The sequence below is a fragment of the Saimiri boliviensis genome, chromosome 1 (assembly GCF_048565385.1).
Source record: "Saimiri boliviensis isolate mSaiBol1 chromosome 1, mSaiBol1.pri, whole genome shotgun sequence".
Taxonomy (NCBI): domain Eukaryota; kingdom Metazoa; phylum Chordata; class Mammalia; order Primates; family Cebidae; genus Saimiri; species Saimiri boliviensis.
The window spans coordinates 181,792,924-181,808,489 of record NC_133449.1 but is presented as its reverse complement, the minus strand read 5'-3'; the positions used below and the strand labels follow the sequence as shown (position 1 = coordinate 181,808,489).

The following is a 15,566-nucleotide window of genomic DNA, read 5'->3' as shown; positions in this document are numbered from 1 at the left end:
AAATTAATGTTTACTACTTTAGTTACTGTCAATACGGATCCTTTCAAGTTCTAAATCTAAGTTAACATCAACTACTGGAATTAAAAAGCCCCCCCCCTTTTTTTTTTTTTTGAGATGGAGTCTCTCTGTGTTGCCCAGGCTGGGGGTGGTGGCTCACACCTGCAATCCCAGCACTTTGGCAGGCCGAGGCAGGCAGATCACCTGAGGTCAGGAGTTCAAGACCAGCCTGGCCAACACGGCAAAAACCCATCTCTACTAAAAATACAAAAAATAGCCGGGCATGGTGGCAAACACCTGTAATTCCAGGAAAAAGTCCTATTTTTAAAGAAAAAATAATGGTGGTAAATTTTTATTTTGATTCAGCAGACTGAATGTAGATATCCACAGAAGGTGATTCTGCCTTATATATCTACATTAAAATGAACCAAAAAGCCACATGCTTTGCTAGTGTGAAGTGTGACAGTAATCCAGAGTCTCATTACCACAGGGCTCCGAGGGACTGTCCCCTTACAGCTGGCTCCGTCCCACATGTCAGCAGGTAATTAAGAATCCTCCCAGGGCCGGGCGCGGTGGCTCAAGCCTGTAATCCCAGCACTTTGGGAGGCCGAGGCGGGTGGATCACAAGGTCAAGAGATCGAGACCATCCTGGTCAACATGGTGAAACCCCGTCTCTATTAAATATACAAAAAATTAGCTGGGCATGGTGGCGCGGCCTGTAATCCCAGCTACTCAGGAGGCTGAGGCAGGAGAATTGCCTGAACCCAAGAGGTGGAGGTTGCAGTGAGCCGAGATCGCGCCACTGCACTCCAGCCTGGGTAACAAGGGCGAAACTCCGTCTCAAAAAAAAAAAAAAAAAAGAATCCTCCCAGGAAGTGAAAGTCTTACATAAGTACGAGTGAACTAAGAACTCTGGCCTGAGTCACACTGTGAGGTTACTGACGGAACCTGATCAAGACGCTCAAGACAAACTAAAAATGTACCATTTCACAGCTTATTGGAACAAACTGGAGTGACAGGGGAAAGGCATTTTAACTAAGCATGTAAAAAGTGATAATAACCAGAAAGAATAATCCTATATCTTTACTACTGAGATCTTTATGAATATTTATATCAGGAAGTAAAAGTCAATACACTGGTCACATAAGGCCTATCAATGCTGCGATTGTTTTGCATGGAAATTAAAATAAAAATTTGGAAACTTTTGGGTGATACATGTTCTCTGCGGTTTGCTGCAGTCCCCACTGCTCCCTGTTGCCATTGCACTCATTTATTGTTGCATGCTTGGCTCCTGCAAGCATTTGAGTTTGGGATCCCTGATACTGGATGAAGAATCTAATATATCATCTTAGAATATTAAAAAACACTTTAATTTTTTTTTTCAGATGGAGTCTCACTCTGTTGCCAGGCTGGGTGTAGTGGCGTGATCTTGGCTCACTGCCACCTCTGCTTCCCAGGTTCAAGCAATTCTCCTGTCTCAGTCCCCCAAGTAGCTGGGATTACAGGCGCATAACACCATGTCCAGCTAATTTTTGTATTTTTAGTAGAGACAGGGTTTCCCATGTTGGCCAGGATGGTCTCGAACTCCTGACCTCAGGTGATCTGCCTGCCTCAGCCTCCCAAAGTGCTAGGATTATAGGTGTGAGCCACCATGCCCAGCCATAATTTTGAATAATGTTATTGAAAATTTATTTTGCTCAGTTAATTTACAATCAATGATATATCCTCATATATTACAGCCTTTTGTTATAGAAGATAACTTGATTTTATTAGTCATTTGACCATACTGATATTATTTTGTCATTTTCTTCTTTTTTAATTTTCATAGTTTTGGGGGAATATTTAGTCATTTCCAAATAATATTTATTTCTAAACACTGTAGATCACTTAAAGATAATTTTAAAAATATTTAAATATCTGAAAGAATTTTTTTTTTTATTTTTGTGCTTTGGATATTGTTTTCCAGATAATTTCACATAATTTTACAGTCATCCTTTTCAATCAAGATTTAAACGTGCTGTCAAAAATTAACTTAAAATGAAATATGTTTTAATTATTATAACTAAACTGTATGGTATTGCAAACTTTTTCTTGCCAGTAAGTTTTAAAAAATCACTGAGATATTTAAAGACTTTAAAGATCATTGCATATAACACCACTATTATTCATGCTTTGTCTACATGCTTAAATTTCAAATCCAAATACATGTAAAGCTCTTCAACAAACTAAAAATTTACTATTCCATAGCTTATTGGACAAAAATCTCCATAGGTAAATAAAAATTATTGTTACATACAATGAAAATAGAATTTTTTTTTCAGTTATAAAACTCAAGTTCAGTCATACATGGCGCTAATAAAGGAAAAGGTCAAATCACCAATCCTATGATATGAGGTTGAAAGAAAGAGATTCTTCACTGAAGATCTTTAAAAAATAAGGAATTAAGAAAACTTAAACTCTAATAGTGGTACAGGAAGGACCAGGATCAGTGAATATTTTCAAGCAGAAGCAACATATCTTTGCCCATGACTTTCCCCATTGTCTTCGGGGTGTAGCTGCAACAAGCTGACAAATGTTCACTTTTAAAATCCTAGTCTCCAACTGTCCTTCTGTGTTCAACGTATACTTATTCTTATTCCATTAACTCAGTGTGAAAGACTGAACCTGCCTAAAGTATCCGGTTAAAGAAATGGAAGATTTTGAGATGGGTTTTTGAGTAGTACTAACTTTTGTCATGAAACAGAAACGATTTCACTTAAATACATTCACTTTTAAAATACACTCTAGTGATTTAAATCTCATTTAAATCAAGTTTCCTCAAGTACAAACTCAGTGGTTTTGGACTAGCCACTGATTAAACAAGGAAATTCATGGCTTGTTCTATACATAGATTACATGAGTGCGTGAATCTTACCCAAACACACACGACCAGTCACATCCAACGTAAGGCCTTCAGGGCACTCACAATGAAAAGATCCCTTACTGTTGACACAGCGTCCATTTGGACAAACGCCAGGAAACACCTCACACTCATTAACATCTGCAGGGAAATGGAGCAAGCAGAGGAATAAAGATGTTACAAATAGAAAAAGCAGGTGTGGTCCTACTTCCTGTATAATATTTTCAATCCACATTCAATACAATGTGGATTATTACTTGAGTTAAACAGAAATATTCCACAACCCAGCCACCCACTTTCCTAGGCACCAGGTGTGAAAATTACCACAGCCTCTTGCCTGTCCGTAAAACACAGCCCAGACATGTGCTTTTGCCAGCTGTTCTGGGCTTTAAAGTCTAGCAATGTCTTCCTGAAATTTATACAACTCCATAGAGAGGAGAAACAGGAAATTCTAAGCTGTTGCTAAAGAGAATGATGCCAAAGCATTTGTTGATTACATTGAGTATTTTTATTGAAATGTTGAAGTTTTCGAAAATGATAAGTATCTCCAAAGTTTGAGAGTGAATGTTAATTTTATGTACTGCTCTAAAAATTTATAGTATCATCCAAGGAACGACACACTCACCTTCACATGTAACACCTTTAATCCTGGCAAGCCCTCTTGGGCAAGCTGTGTCTGTAAGAACAAGAGGACAAATTTTACTTCATTATAGAAGAAAATACAACCATGTTATGCTCAAGAAGTATAATGGATCTAAAAGGAACTAAATAAAAACTGCAAGGTGGGCTCTTAAGAGTCCAAGGACATCACTGTCCCCTCTTCATTCAGTAGAGCACTTGACTTTCTGTGGTAACTCCATCGGTATTGACCTGCATTGACATTTTTGTAATTTCTTCTACAATTTCTTTTTGCTCTCACATTGACAACTGAATTAAAAGTAAACAAAAGATTTGAGGACAATAGCCACCATGCAAACAAGGATACTGGTGGATACAGTCAACTAGCAGATGGATTCTAGGTCCCCTTCCATGTATAAAATATTTACAAGGACTGCTTATAGCACCAGGTTAAACCAAATACACATTTCCAGAGGTAAGAAAACATTAGCCAGAAAATATGACATTCTAGCAAAGGTAAATGATCTTCTGGTCTTCCTCACTAAGGAACTATACAGTGAAAGAGGTGTTCTAGTGGCAGGAGAAGCTTTCCAAGAAGAAGCTCAGATGCCACTAGTCAGGCTCCTACCTGGTTCACATCGCTCACAGGGGCTCCCCCAGGCAGCTCCCAGGGTGGCACAGCATTCAGATTTCAGAGTGGCTCCATTAATATTCACCTCACAGCGGCTGTCCTGGATGTTGAGCCAACAGGTCCCCTTCAGGCTGTCTGAAAAGGAACCGGAAAGGTTGGGAAATTCTTACCTCTGAAGAAAATACAACTCAGCTGTGTATACCTAAGACATTTGTTATAGTATTCTAAAAAAGAGGGGCTAGGCAAGGTGGCTCAAGCCTATAATCCCAGCGCTTTGGGAGGCTGCGGTGGAAGGATCACTTGAGCTCAGGAGTTTGAGACCAGCCTGGGAAAATGGTGAAACCCCATCTCTATCAGAAAAACAAAGGATACTTTAAAACTTGTAATAGTGTATCCTTAGAAAACATTTTCATGTACCGGCATTCAAATATGGTATATTATTTATATATATATATATATATATATATATATATAAATAAAATATTGTGCTATATACCTCTCTCACATAATATGGTAATTAAGATAATTATATCTACTGATATTTTAAGAGGAGCTGTCCAAAATTTTATACTAGTACTTAGAAACACAGTGCATTATCATGTGGCACAGGCTGGTCTGGTCTTGAACTCTAGGCCTCAAGCAATCCTACTTCGGCCTCCCAAAGTGTTAGGATTATAGGCATGAACCACTGTGCTTGGCCCTTCATTTTTTTTTTTTTTAACATACTATAACAACACGATAAGACAGGTACTTGTGTGAAAAGTATTCATAAGATTTATCCTTAATGACAAATGCTTTGATATTTAAGATTTTATCATATAAAATCCTCCAATATCCTTCTCCTTTAAGTCCCTGCTAAATAAATCACATACAATGTATGTTCTGTTATAGAGAGGCCAGTATTTCTCCAACTGAAGATAATTATTTGATGAATAATTAAAAAAAAAACCCTATAAAACAAAGAAGAAATAAACATCACTTATAAAACCGCCATTAAGGCATTCCCAGGGCTAATATCTGATGTATTTTCTTTCAGGCATTTAAAAAATGTGGGTGTATATGTGTGTGTGTGTGTGTGTGTGTGTGTGTGTGTGTAGATTTATCTCTTGTTCAAAAAGTAAATCATACTTATGGTAAACAATTTGAAGAAATAAAAAGGTATGAGGAAGATATAAAAATTACCTGTAACCCTCCAGAGATAACCATTTCTAACATTTTAAACTGACTCCATATCAAATTTAAGTTCTTCCTTTTGAAGGGTAGAGCACCCAGTGAAATATTATGCACTTTAAAATTTTTATTTTATGTGCATTAAAGGGAATAATGAATGGTTAGTATATTTTTTGGTAGCATAATGAAACATTTTGCAAATGAACAAAAAATAAATGACTGTTAATTGATTCTGAAGCAGTGATAAGGAATCCAGTCAAAGCTGACATGGCAAATACTAATTGGTTAAAAATATACATCTACATATCACGTTTTCCTTGTAGAGCAGTGGCTCTCAATTAAGTGTGCATAATATTACCATGGCACTTGTTAAAATACCAATTCATAAGTTCCCAGGTATGCAGCTTAGGAATCTGAATTTTGACTAACTCCTCAGGTGATTCTGATGCAGATGATGTGGAAAACACATTACCAAAACCTCAATAGCATATTGTGGCAGTAAGACTTGGAAGACAACAAAGAATATTCTTACAGCATTTATTTTAAAATTCATTTAAATAATATGTACAGATAAAATTTACTTCTGGCCAGGCGTAGCGGCTCATGACTATTATCCCAGCACTTTGGGAGGCCAAGGCGGGCTGATCGCTTGAGCCCACTTGAGTTTAAGACCAACCTGGACAACATGGTGAAACCCCATCTACACAAACATACAAAAATTAACTGGGCATGATGGCACATGCCTGTAGTCCCAGCTACTCAGGAAGCCAAGGTGGGAGGATCGCTGAGCCCGGTAGGCAGAGGTTGCAGTGATATTGTGCAACTGTATTCCAGCCTGGGTGACAGAATGAGACCCTATCTTCCAAAAAAATAGTAAGTTTTTACTTGTAAATTCAACCAGAAAAACAACAAAAATACCCCCACAAATGCAGAAAGGGAATTTCAATTAAACCATGGGCCTATGATGGGAGGAATAGTAATTTCTGATTCCCTAGGGAACATGGGAAGTTACCAATATCCCAAACAACAAGACAGAGGTTTAAACAAAACAACTCTCTCCTGTACTGAATAAAGAGTTACGGGGCAAAGGTGTGAAAAACAGCTGGACAGTCACTTTGCTTTTTTACTCTGGCTTGAATGTTCAGTTTGGATAAAACTGTAGAGAAATAGAAAAGGTCTGCTCATCAGCATTTATGTCAGGTCTCAGACTACAGGCTTGCTATAGATTTATACCTGTAAATTCTATCGCACAGAGGAAACAGAGATGCTTGTGTAAGGCTACTCTGTATTATTTAAATGATCTTTTAATAAACGGCACTAATTCTGATTTATCACCTTGGTTGTCATCATTTTAAGTAAGATAAACGACAGTCATTCCTAAGATTTATCAAGGTAATGACAGGAACTAGAAGGCTTTCTATGTATTAATTTATTTACTCATTAAAACCACCCTGTAAATTATGTACAATTGCAGATGAGAAAATTCAGGTGCACAGAGGTCAGCCAATTTACTCAAGGTCATCCAGCTAGTACAGTGTCAGCACCACGATTCAAGCCCATGCAGTCTAGAGCCCTCACTCTGTAGCACAGTGATTCTTTAGGCAGGTGCTGCATCGACACTGAAAAGCTACAAATCCATCAACAACCCTCCCCACCCCCCTACAGGTTCATACATCTCTCTCTCCCCACTTCCTTTCCTCCATCATCCCTCCCTCGCTACCCACTGACCCACTGTTGTGTGTGTATACTCCCCAACTGCCTACACACAATTGAGATACAGATGTAGATAGTCAGGGGTTAGTTAAGAAATCTCAAAAAATAAAGCAGTTTAATTAGCTTGAGGGTAGAAACAGGAGAAAGACTGCTATTTTACCTCGGATGGTCAGAGAAATCGTGACTTACAATGTGGCATCTGAATGCAGATATGAGGAGAACAAATCCTGCAAACCCGAGCGAGGGAAAACCGTTCCGGCCAGAGAGATCAGTGGACTTCAGGTGGGGATGCAGGTGCAGGAAGCAGGCCAGCCTGGCTCAGGTAGAGGGGGCGGGAGGCAGCACAGGGAGACAAGTTCACAGCAGAAGCATGATCATGAGGGGAGCCCAGGTTTCAGCTAGGACTACAGCATTTACTGAGTGAAATGAGAAGCCAAGGTTTTCATAGGGTTCCTGGACAAAGAATGATATTCTTTGAGTAATGGTTTAAAAAGACTGCCTGGTGACTATGTGGAGAACTGACTGTAGAATGGGGAAAAGAAAGTAAGGTAGAGGCTAAGTTGTAATCCCGAAGAGAAATGATGGTGACTTGGATTGGGGGTTGATGTGGTGATGGTGAGAAGGGGCTGAAATATGGATAAACTTCAAGTGCAATCAATAGGTTTGCTGATGACTTCCATGTGCAGCTTCAGAAAAAGACATCAAGGATGCTGCCAAGGTTTTGAGGGGTGGCAGCTAGAAGAATGAATTTGCCATTTGCTGAGATGGAAATGTTTCTGGGAGACTCAGGTTCAAGCCAGTACACAGGAATTTGCTTTTAGACGTGAGAATTTGAGATATTGATGAGCCATCCAAGTGGAGACACTGTACAGACAGTTGGAAACAGAAATCTGGAATTGGTGGCAAGGTTGAGGCCTAGAATTTCTCTATCAACTAGAGTGACAACTGTGTGAGTCAACACAGAGGCTTTCAGGATGAATGTGTGTAGAAAGAGAAGCAGAGGTCCAAAGAGGGACTGGCGGAACACTTCAGGTTGAAGTTTAGGAAGATAGGGAGGACTCAGTAAAGGAAATAGAAAATGGGCCATACAAGTGAAAGGGAAAGAAGATAGCTGTGCCTGGGAAGCCAAAAATACAAAATTTCTTGTGAGTAATTAACTGTGACAAATACTGCTAATAATCTAAGGTGAAGAATAAGAACAGACCATTGGATTTGACAGCAGAGTGGTCACAGCCATATGCCCGTGCAAGTTGAAGACAGAGCACAGACCCAAGCCAAAGATGAGGGAAACTGGTCTGGATTATATAGAACCATCAAACCACAGCAGTGTAATGCAAAAAATAACCACCAAATGAATCACTCTATTACATTTAATCATATTCAACCAGAATACCACTGTCTTTTTAAGCAGTTTGCAGAATTATTTGTGATTAATTTATATTTAGAAAAGTTAAGAAAAGATTCTAAATTCTTAAATATTCATAGTATCAACTAATTCATATACAACCTAATGTAATTTTAAATGAGTAATCACATCACGAAATTTCAAAATGTAGTGACCTGGACCCTGTGGAAGAGAAAGTTGCAGGCTAACCACTGATGAGAGCCACTGACAGTCCTGTTATACATTCATGACTTTTCCTGCATATATTTTACTACTGGTTATTTTCTTTTTCAACTAGAATTCTCTTTTTAATAGAAAAGAGACATTATTTTAGACATAATTTAGACATTATTTTATGTCTAAAATTAAAAAATATTAGGGAAATTGCATTTTGAGCAGCTCTATGCTGGGATACTCGAATTGGATCATAATAAATGAAAGCACACAATACACTGGCTGAGAAAAATGTGGTGGTGGTTAGTTGTTGGCAATGGGAAGAATGACATAAACACTTGGGGGTAAAAAGTCTTTGTTCTTGTTTTGTCAATAAATATAAGGGCAAAAGGCCAAAATAATAGAAGTCTATATGATGAGGCAAAAACTAAGTATCTTTGATGCTCAAGTGGCATGCAGATTTAGTTTTCTGAGACATTAATTGACTAATGCTGAATTCATTTCCTTTACATAATAAAATGACTCCATCTCTATTGGAAATTGTGGCTTAGCAAAAATATTTCTGCTTTACTGAATCCAACCCACACAGCACCCCCCCAACCCCGCCCGGAATTCTATAAGAAAAAAGTAATGCCCCAGGCAGATGGTAGTCTATTTCCTAATATGGAGAGCTGAGCAAGGCTCAAATTTCGCCAGCTGTATCTCATTGGAAAACGAGGAGCTGGTGTTTCCAAAGAGAAGGCTTTCATTGACAATTTTGGACTTGGTCATTTGTCTTTACGTAACAAACAGGTACTCCAGAATCCAGCTAAATATGGTTAACGTCAGACATAATACTGAAAAAACTATTGTCTTCGACAAATGTGAAAGTGAACATTCATTTTGGCTAGATAATAAATAAAACTGCCAGTTAATCTGGCATATGTAGAACTGAAGTATCTTCCTATTAGGAATATATATTTAGTTCACTTTAAAAGTGGATACTAGCTAATGATGTGAACTGTGTAGTCCTAGTGAATGGAACCACAGATGGTTAGAAGTAGGGAAAAATTACTGAGAAAATTTTGTTCCCTTTTACATGCTGGATTTTTCCTTGTGGTAATAGATTAATCTCCCTTAAGCTACATCCTATGTCATTATCAAGAACCGACCTTAAATATTTTGAAACATATTGAAAGATACTATAAGTTTTAGAATCTTTTCCCCTAGAGATATCCAAAAGTAAGAAAACAGTTATCTTCTCTTCCTCGGAACCCAAAAATTTATGATTCATGGAAAAAAAGAAAAAATAATAAATTCCCTCTATATGTTTAAAAGCTTCAAATTCTTGTCCTGTTAACTGAGTCCAAATTTCATCACATTTTGTTTGCCATCAAAGTTTGTTTATAAAAAGTATGCAGTAGAGATTTGATTCTATTGCTGCCTCAGGCATTTTTTGGGTAACGAATATACATATGTGTGTGGTATGGAAATAATTATAAGTTATAGCATAATATATCTACTTAGATGAAAGGAAGATTTCTAGAATCTAACAAATATTGAAGAGGCTGCCTATTTCATGCTATTTTGCTTTACCTCTATATCGAGTGAAAACAACTCATATAATGTGTTAATTCTCAGCTTTCTGGAATCATATTCTGTTTTTATCCATAGAAAGGCCTGAGATCTGTGCATATCTTAGCAGTGAAACTGAAACATCAATAGCATGTATGAATCTTACCAATACAGATCAATCCTGTGGAGCTGAGTTTGCTGCCGGGTGAACATTCACAATGGAAAGATCCAAGGTTGTTCCTGCAGGCCCCATTGACACATGGGTTGCTTTCACATTCATTTATATCTACAATCCAGAAGGAAAAGATCCTGTTAGAACTGCCATGTGTTTCTGGAAAATATTATTCCAACAAGCCATGCTATGCCAGAATGTCTGGTAAACTTGGATCTCATAATTTAAATATGGATCTATGAAGCATAAAGTGAATGGGGAATAAAGACATGCATTTTACGTCATGGATAACACATCTACAGGACTGAGGACTCATAGTAGGACGACAGCAATCAGCCTATTGGGAAAGAGTTCAGTTACATGCCTCTTCAATATGTCATTACAACTTTACATAAATTGAATTATTTTCCTGCATAATAAGACGTAATTCCAGGTGCAACATCCTGTGCACAAAGGCTGACTTACTTGGATCATTTACGGTTTCATGAGGCTCTGAAAAACTTAAAAAGTCTATCTTAGAAGCAAAATATCACAATGTTGCTTTAATTCCAAGCTCTTGGCTGCAAATCAGGAAAGAAGGGCTTAAACATTCACGGTGGGTCCATAACTCTCCTCTAGTGCCTATCCACCTTCTCTGTCTTTAGCTGTCCACATTTAAATGTTTACCCTGCTTAGTTTTTTTTTAAATACAACTAATTTTGGGAAAATAAAAATTAGAAAAACTTGATTACATAGAAATAATTTCTTTAAATAGGCCTCTGTAATTATTAATTTGATTTGAGGCCTAAATGAAATCGTATACCATAATCTAAACAATTCTTGTTGATGGTCAGAAGCAGAACTGTACTGTGCCTATGCTCTCAAGTGGTGATTAGAGAAAATGTCACACCTGTAATGTGAAATAGTTTAACACATGAGTTAATAAAAAAATACAAGCTTTAGGTGAAGTACTACAAACAAAATCAAAGACACTTTCAGTATAAATTCAACCACTTTTAAAGTGGTACACTTTAAAGAAGTGGCACTCAGATTTCTTCCTCTACTTAGTTAATTATCTGAAACAGATAATACACCTCACAACATTTTATATTGAACACTGGGGTTTCTAAGTTCACAAGAATACTTTTTCTTTCTCTAAACATTCCTTTGAATTTATTATAAAGCACTTTACTATACTGAGGAAAGCATGTAAACAAAACAACTAGAAAACTTTAATGTTTCCTCTTGAATGTGTCAAGTCAAATATAAGCTAAACTAATCCTGAAAGAGCAAGGCTCACAGTTGATTTTTTTTTGTCAGTGGACTCGACATGCAAATTTAAAAATCAGTGTGAAAAACAGGTATGCTCATTCTTTGTTACTTCAACATTACTCAAGAAGTATCCAGGTGTTCATTTAATCTGCTTGAAGAAATAGATATGTATTTTGCTTTTAGGTTGTTTATAGTGAGAAAACCTCTTAAAAATACAAGGAAAGGTTTTGTAAATATAGCACAGATTTCTAATGAAAACATCAATCACAGAGTAGAGAAATTCTCTCATAAAAACACAATATAAAAAAGAAACTAGGTAACCATAAAAGAAGCAGATAACTAATCTAAGGACAGACCACATGTAATTCTTCTATTAATTTCATTTGTAAGAAGCCTGAAAAAAGAATTTCGATACTATGTGCTTTTAAAATCTCTATTTCAAATTAAGCAATTATAAATTCAGAAACTGTAAACATATGCATTGACAACTACAAATATCAACTGTTTAGTTTTCCTTTAAATAATATGTTTTTATGTTATAAATGTCGTGGAACCAGGAATTGAAACAGTTCACTGTACATTCCTGGAAATAAACTTCAAAGCACATCTGGTTTACATTTAACTAGTTATGTCACTGGAAACACAATCTAAACCACAGTGCTTGCTGTAAAAATTTTAACTTTCACAGACTCTCAGAGCTCAAACAAAAAAAGTAAAATAAAGTTTCTGTAACTTCAATCTGAAATATAGAAGAACTTTACTCTCTTTATTATTAGTGCTATTTGTTATATACTTAAAACAGTCTGCTGAAAACATACATGACAAAATTAGGGCACAAGACAAATATACACAGAAAAAGCTAAGATTTGCAACGAATCTGCTAATAATTCCCTGTCTAGTCTTTGGAAATTAATTCAGAAAGAAAAGAGTGAAGAGAACTGCTTCAGACAGAAACATTTACTGTTTGAATGCAATGGTGGAAATAAGAAAAAGACACAAGGGAAAAAGAGATGAGTAGCCTTCAAGTCTATTCTTTGCAAAACTCTTAATAAAATGCAAATAACAGTAGGAAGAAAGTGTAGAAATAACAGTTATTTGGTTAGGTTTCCCATGATAAATCATTTTTATTTCCTCCAATGTCATAAGGCTGGAGCCGAAATAGTTGCCTACCATTTCTTCTTTATTTACATAACATGAACTTCTTTCCTAAAAATGACAGACACAAAAAATTGTTCTTACATTAAAGAAATCTCTCAGATTAAGAACAAGTACACTTGCAATGAGTGAAGATCACTCCTTCTAACTCTCACTGTTGCCTGATTTGGTATTAAAGTGCCTTAACATTTACATCATCACCTAATGTTGCACTATTAAACACCACTGGCTCCTACTCCTTCTAACTGTTCATGTAAGCAGGCAAGTCTCTGATTTTAACTTCTTTGGTATTTCAGTTCTCAGAACCATTGTACTCTAGCTTACTTGTCTATACATAATCATTGATAATTCAGTGTGCATAGCAAATAGAACCAGACATCATCCATTTAGTTCTGCATTACATGTCTCTCAAAATAGCACCAGAAGGTATTTTCCTAGACAGGGAAACCAGTTTTTAAAATAATCCGTTTCCTAGTAAAATCAAGATGACGTCCTACACTGCTCTTGCTTTCTAAGTTTCCTGAGATTTAAGAGAAGCTTATCCTCCAACAGATAATAGATAAAACTGAAAAAGGACTATGGGAAGGAAGTGTAGAAAATCAGGAAAAACAAACACTTTTGAAATCCCTTCTTCCATCTGTCCAAGGCAATCACGGAGGAAATATGGCTAGGACACTTTTCATAAAGTACGTTTCTCTGAGCCACTCTGAAGAATAGGTATTACAGGTGGGAAAGGGATCTAGAAAACAGAGACTCTGTAGTTGAATACATTTGAGAAGCCAGAGCTGGTTTAAAAAGAGGGCTCTTAGAACCTATTGAAAGATATTCCAAACTCTCATGTGTGGCCCCTACTCATCTATGGAGAAGATAAACCATCAAGTACTTTAAGTGGGAATGGAATGAACACTCCTCTTTGAGAAGTTCCTGCAAAGATGCTGGACAACAGAGGAAACCATAAGTAAGTTTAGAGAAAGGGGATTTTATGTTGAAGTTTTCTATTTTTTTTTTTCTTTAGGCTAGTTACTGTTTTTCAGTGGCCCCTCTGATTCAATTCAAAGTTAGCACTGCACTTTGTAATTACATTTCATTGACTTCAGCAGAGTCATTTGTGTTTTGGCATCTTCTTCTATAGTCCTAACTGGTTTCTGTTCACAGGAATGCTTTGAAGTTAAACAATAAGATGAAGAGAGAACGTTAACATCTTTTTGCGTAATATTACTATTGCAGTTTTCTTGGCTGTGGCATCATGAAAACACAAATACTTTAACAGATTAAAAAAGGGCTATTCCACAATCAACGAAGATGAACTCTTTTCTTAAAAGTTGCTATTCCAAAGTAGTAACTGGATTGGAGAATAGTATCGGACCCTTCTGAAGGCCCACATGGTGAGGCTTAAAACAGGAACAATGACTAGTATTCATACCACAGATTATTCTGAAATATACAGCATTTTGATCAAGATATACAAACATAATTTGATGTGCTCACTGCTTAACCAGTATCTCATTGAAAATGAAGACTTCTCTAACCATCTAATTCATTTAAATAACTTCAACTGCAAAAATATGTGATTAGAAGAAAACAAAGAAACTTTTATACACTAGTTTATGGTCTATAAACCCAAATGACAACTTTTAATTATCAAATGGAAAGGACAATTCTCTTAGACTAAAGACTTACTAAAGTTAGCATTTTTACTTAGGCCTTAAATATTTCGTGGGCCAACTTTTTGGGTATATCAATCATTTAATAAATAAAATGCCTAAGAGTTAACTTTTCCATTACAATTCAGGTTTCTACACTAATGGATCAGAGTGGCTCTGAAAAGGGGAAAACACAGTAAACAAATATCGGACATTCTATTTCAACATGTAAAACAATGTGGCTCCTTCCAGTTGGTTTCTTTTCTATCCACTTCAAAATGTTTGTTCCAAATGTCTGTTGATATTTTGTCTGAATAGAACAAAATTAATGGTGTTTGTTAACTGTGTTAGGTCCTTCCTATTCCCCAAACTGGCAGATTAGCTAAATGACATTATACAATAAAATATTCAAACAATTACTACATTCCTTCATCCCTGTAATTGATGTTTATAGATCTCCAGGTACTCATTATTCACCAATAAGGCAAGGAAGACAGGTCTTACCTTCACAGGTCTCTGTCTCGGTCCTGAACACATACCCTGGTGGGCATGTACAGCTGTAACTTCCTGGCGTGTTTCGGCACAGTCCATTATCACAGAGCAGTCTGTTTACTAAACACTCATCAATGTCTGAAAGCAACCATTGAAAGACAGGAGATACACATATTTAAGCATGCTTTACAGTGGGCAGCAATGTTTAATTTTATTATTTGTTTTATTTCTCTCTTCTCTGCGACATAGTCTCTGTATCACAAAACACTCTTCATCTTAAGCAAAATGTATTTAGTTTTATTCAAATGGGATATTTTTATGCTAGTGACTACTTTTAGGATGCTTTTAAATCCCTGGAAAGTATGAGCTCGCGTGGAAAAGCACACGTCTACTTCACTTGCTTTTAGTCCTGTAACAATGTTGTATTTGATGTATTTTCAAAGCACTCATAAAATATATCAAAAGCTTAAATTCATTTGTCTGTGTACTTGCTTATGTATAATAAAAGTAACAGAAGGCATTTTTTGTGATTAAAATTTTTAAAAAGAATGCCTTACCTCTTCATGTCCCCGGTGGTTTAAATATGCATTAAATATCAGTTAAACAAAAGACATTCATTAAACTTTTTCCATTATTTTATCTCAAAAACAGTTAGTTATTAGTGGAAATGATGTATTTTGCATACTCCTTTAGCAGTCCAGAGGAGCCTAGAG

At 36.5% G+C, this 15,566-nt stretch overlaps 1 protein-coding gene across 4 annotated transcripts in view; it reads right to left on the bottom strand.

The window, feature by feature from the left end:
- FBN2 (fibrillin 2) overlaps positions 1-15,566 on the bottom strand; it is a 262,792-nt gene that overhangs the window by 78,181 nt on the left and 169,045 nt on the right. For all 4 annotated transcript variants that reach the window (XM_003920636.4, XM_074381877.1, XM_074381882.1 and 1 more), the window contains 5 exons: positions 14,866-14,991; positions 10,307-10,426; positions 4,143-4,280; positions 3,522-3,572; positions 2,912-3,037 (listed from right to left, as the gene is read on the bottom strand). In XM_003920636.4, coding sequence (XP_003920685.2) covers positions 2,912-3,037; positions 3,522-3,572; positions 4,143-4,280; positions 10,307-10,426; positions 14,866-14,991 — 561 coding nt within the window. The remainder of the gene's footprint in view (positions 1-2,911; positions 3,038-3,521; positions 3,573-4,142; positions 4,281-10,306; positions 10,427-14,865; positions 14,992-15,566) is intronic.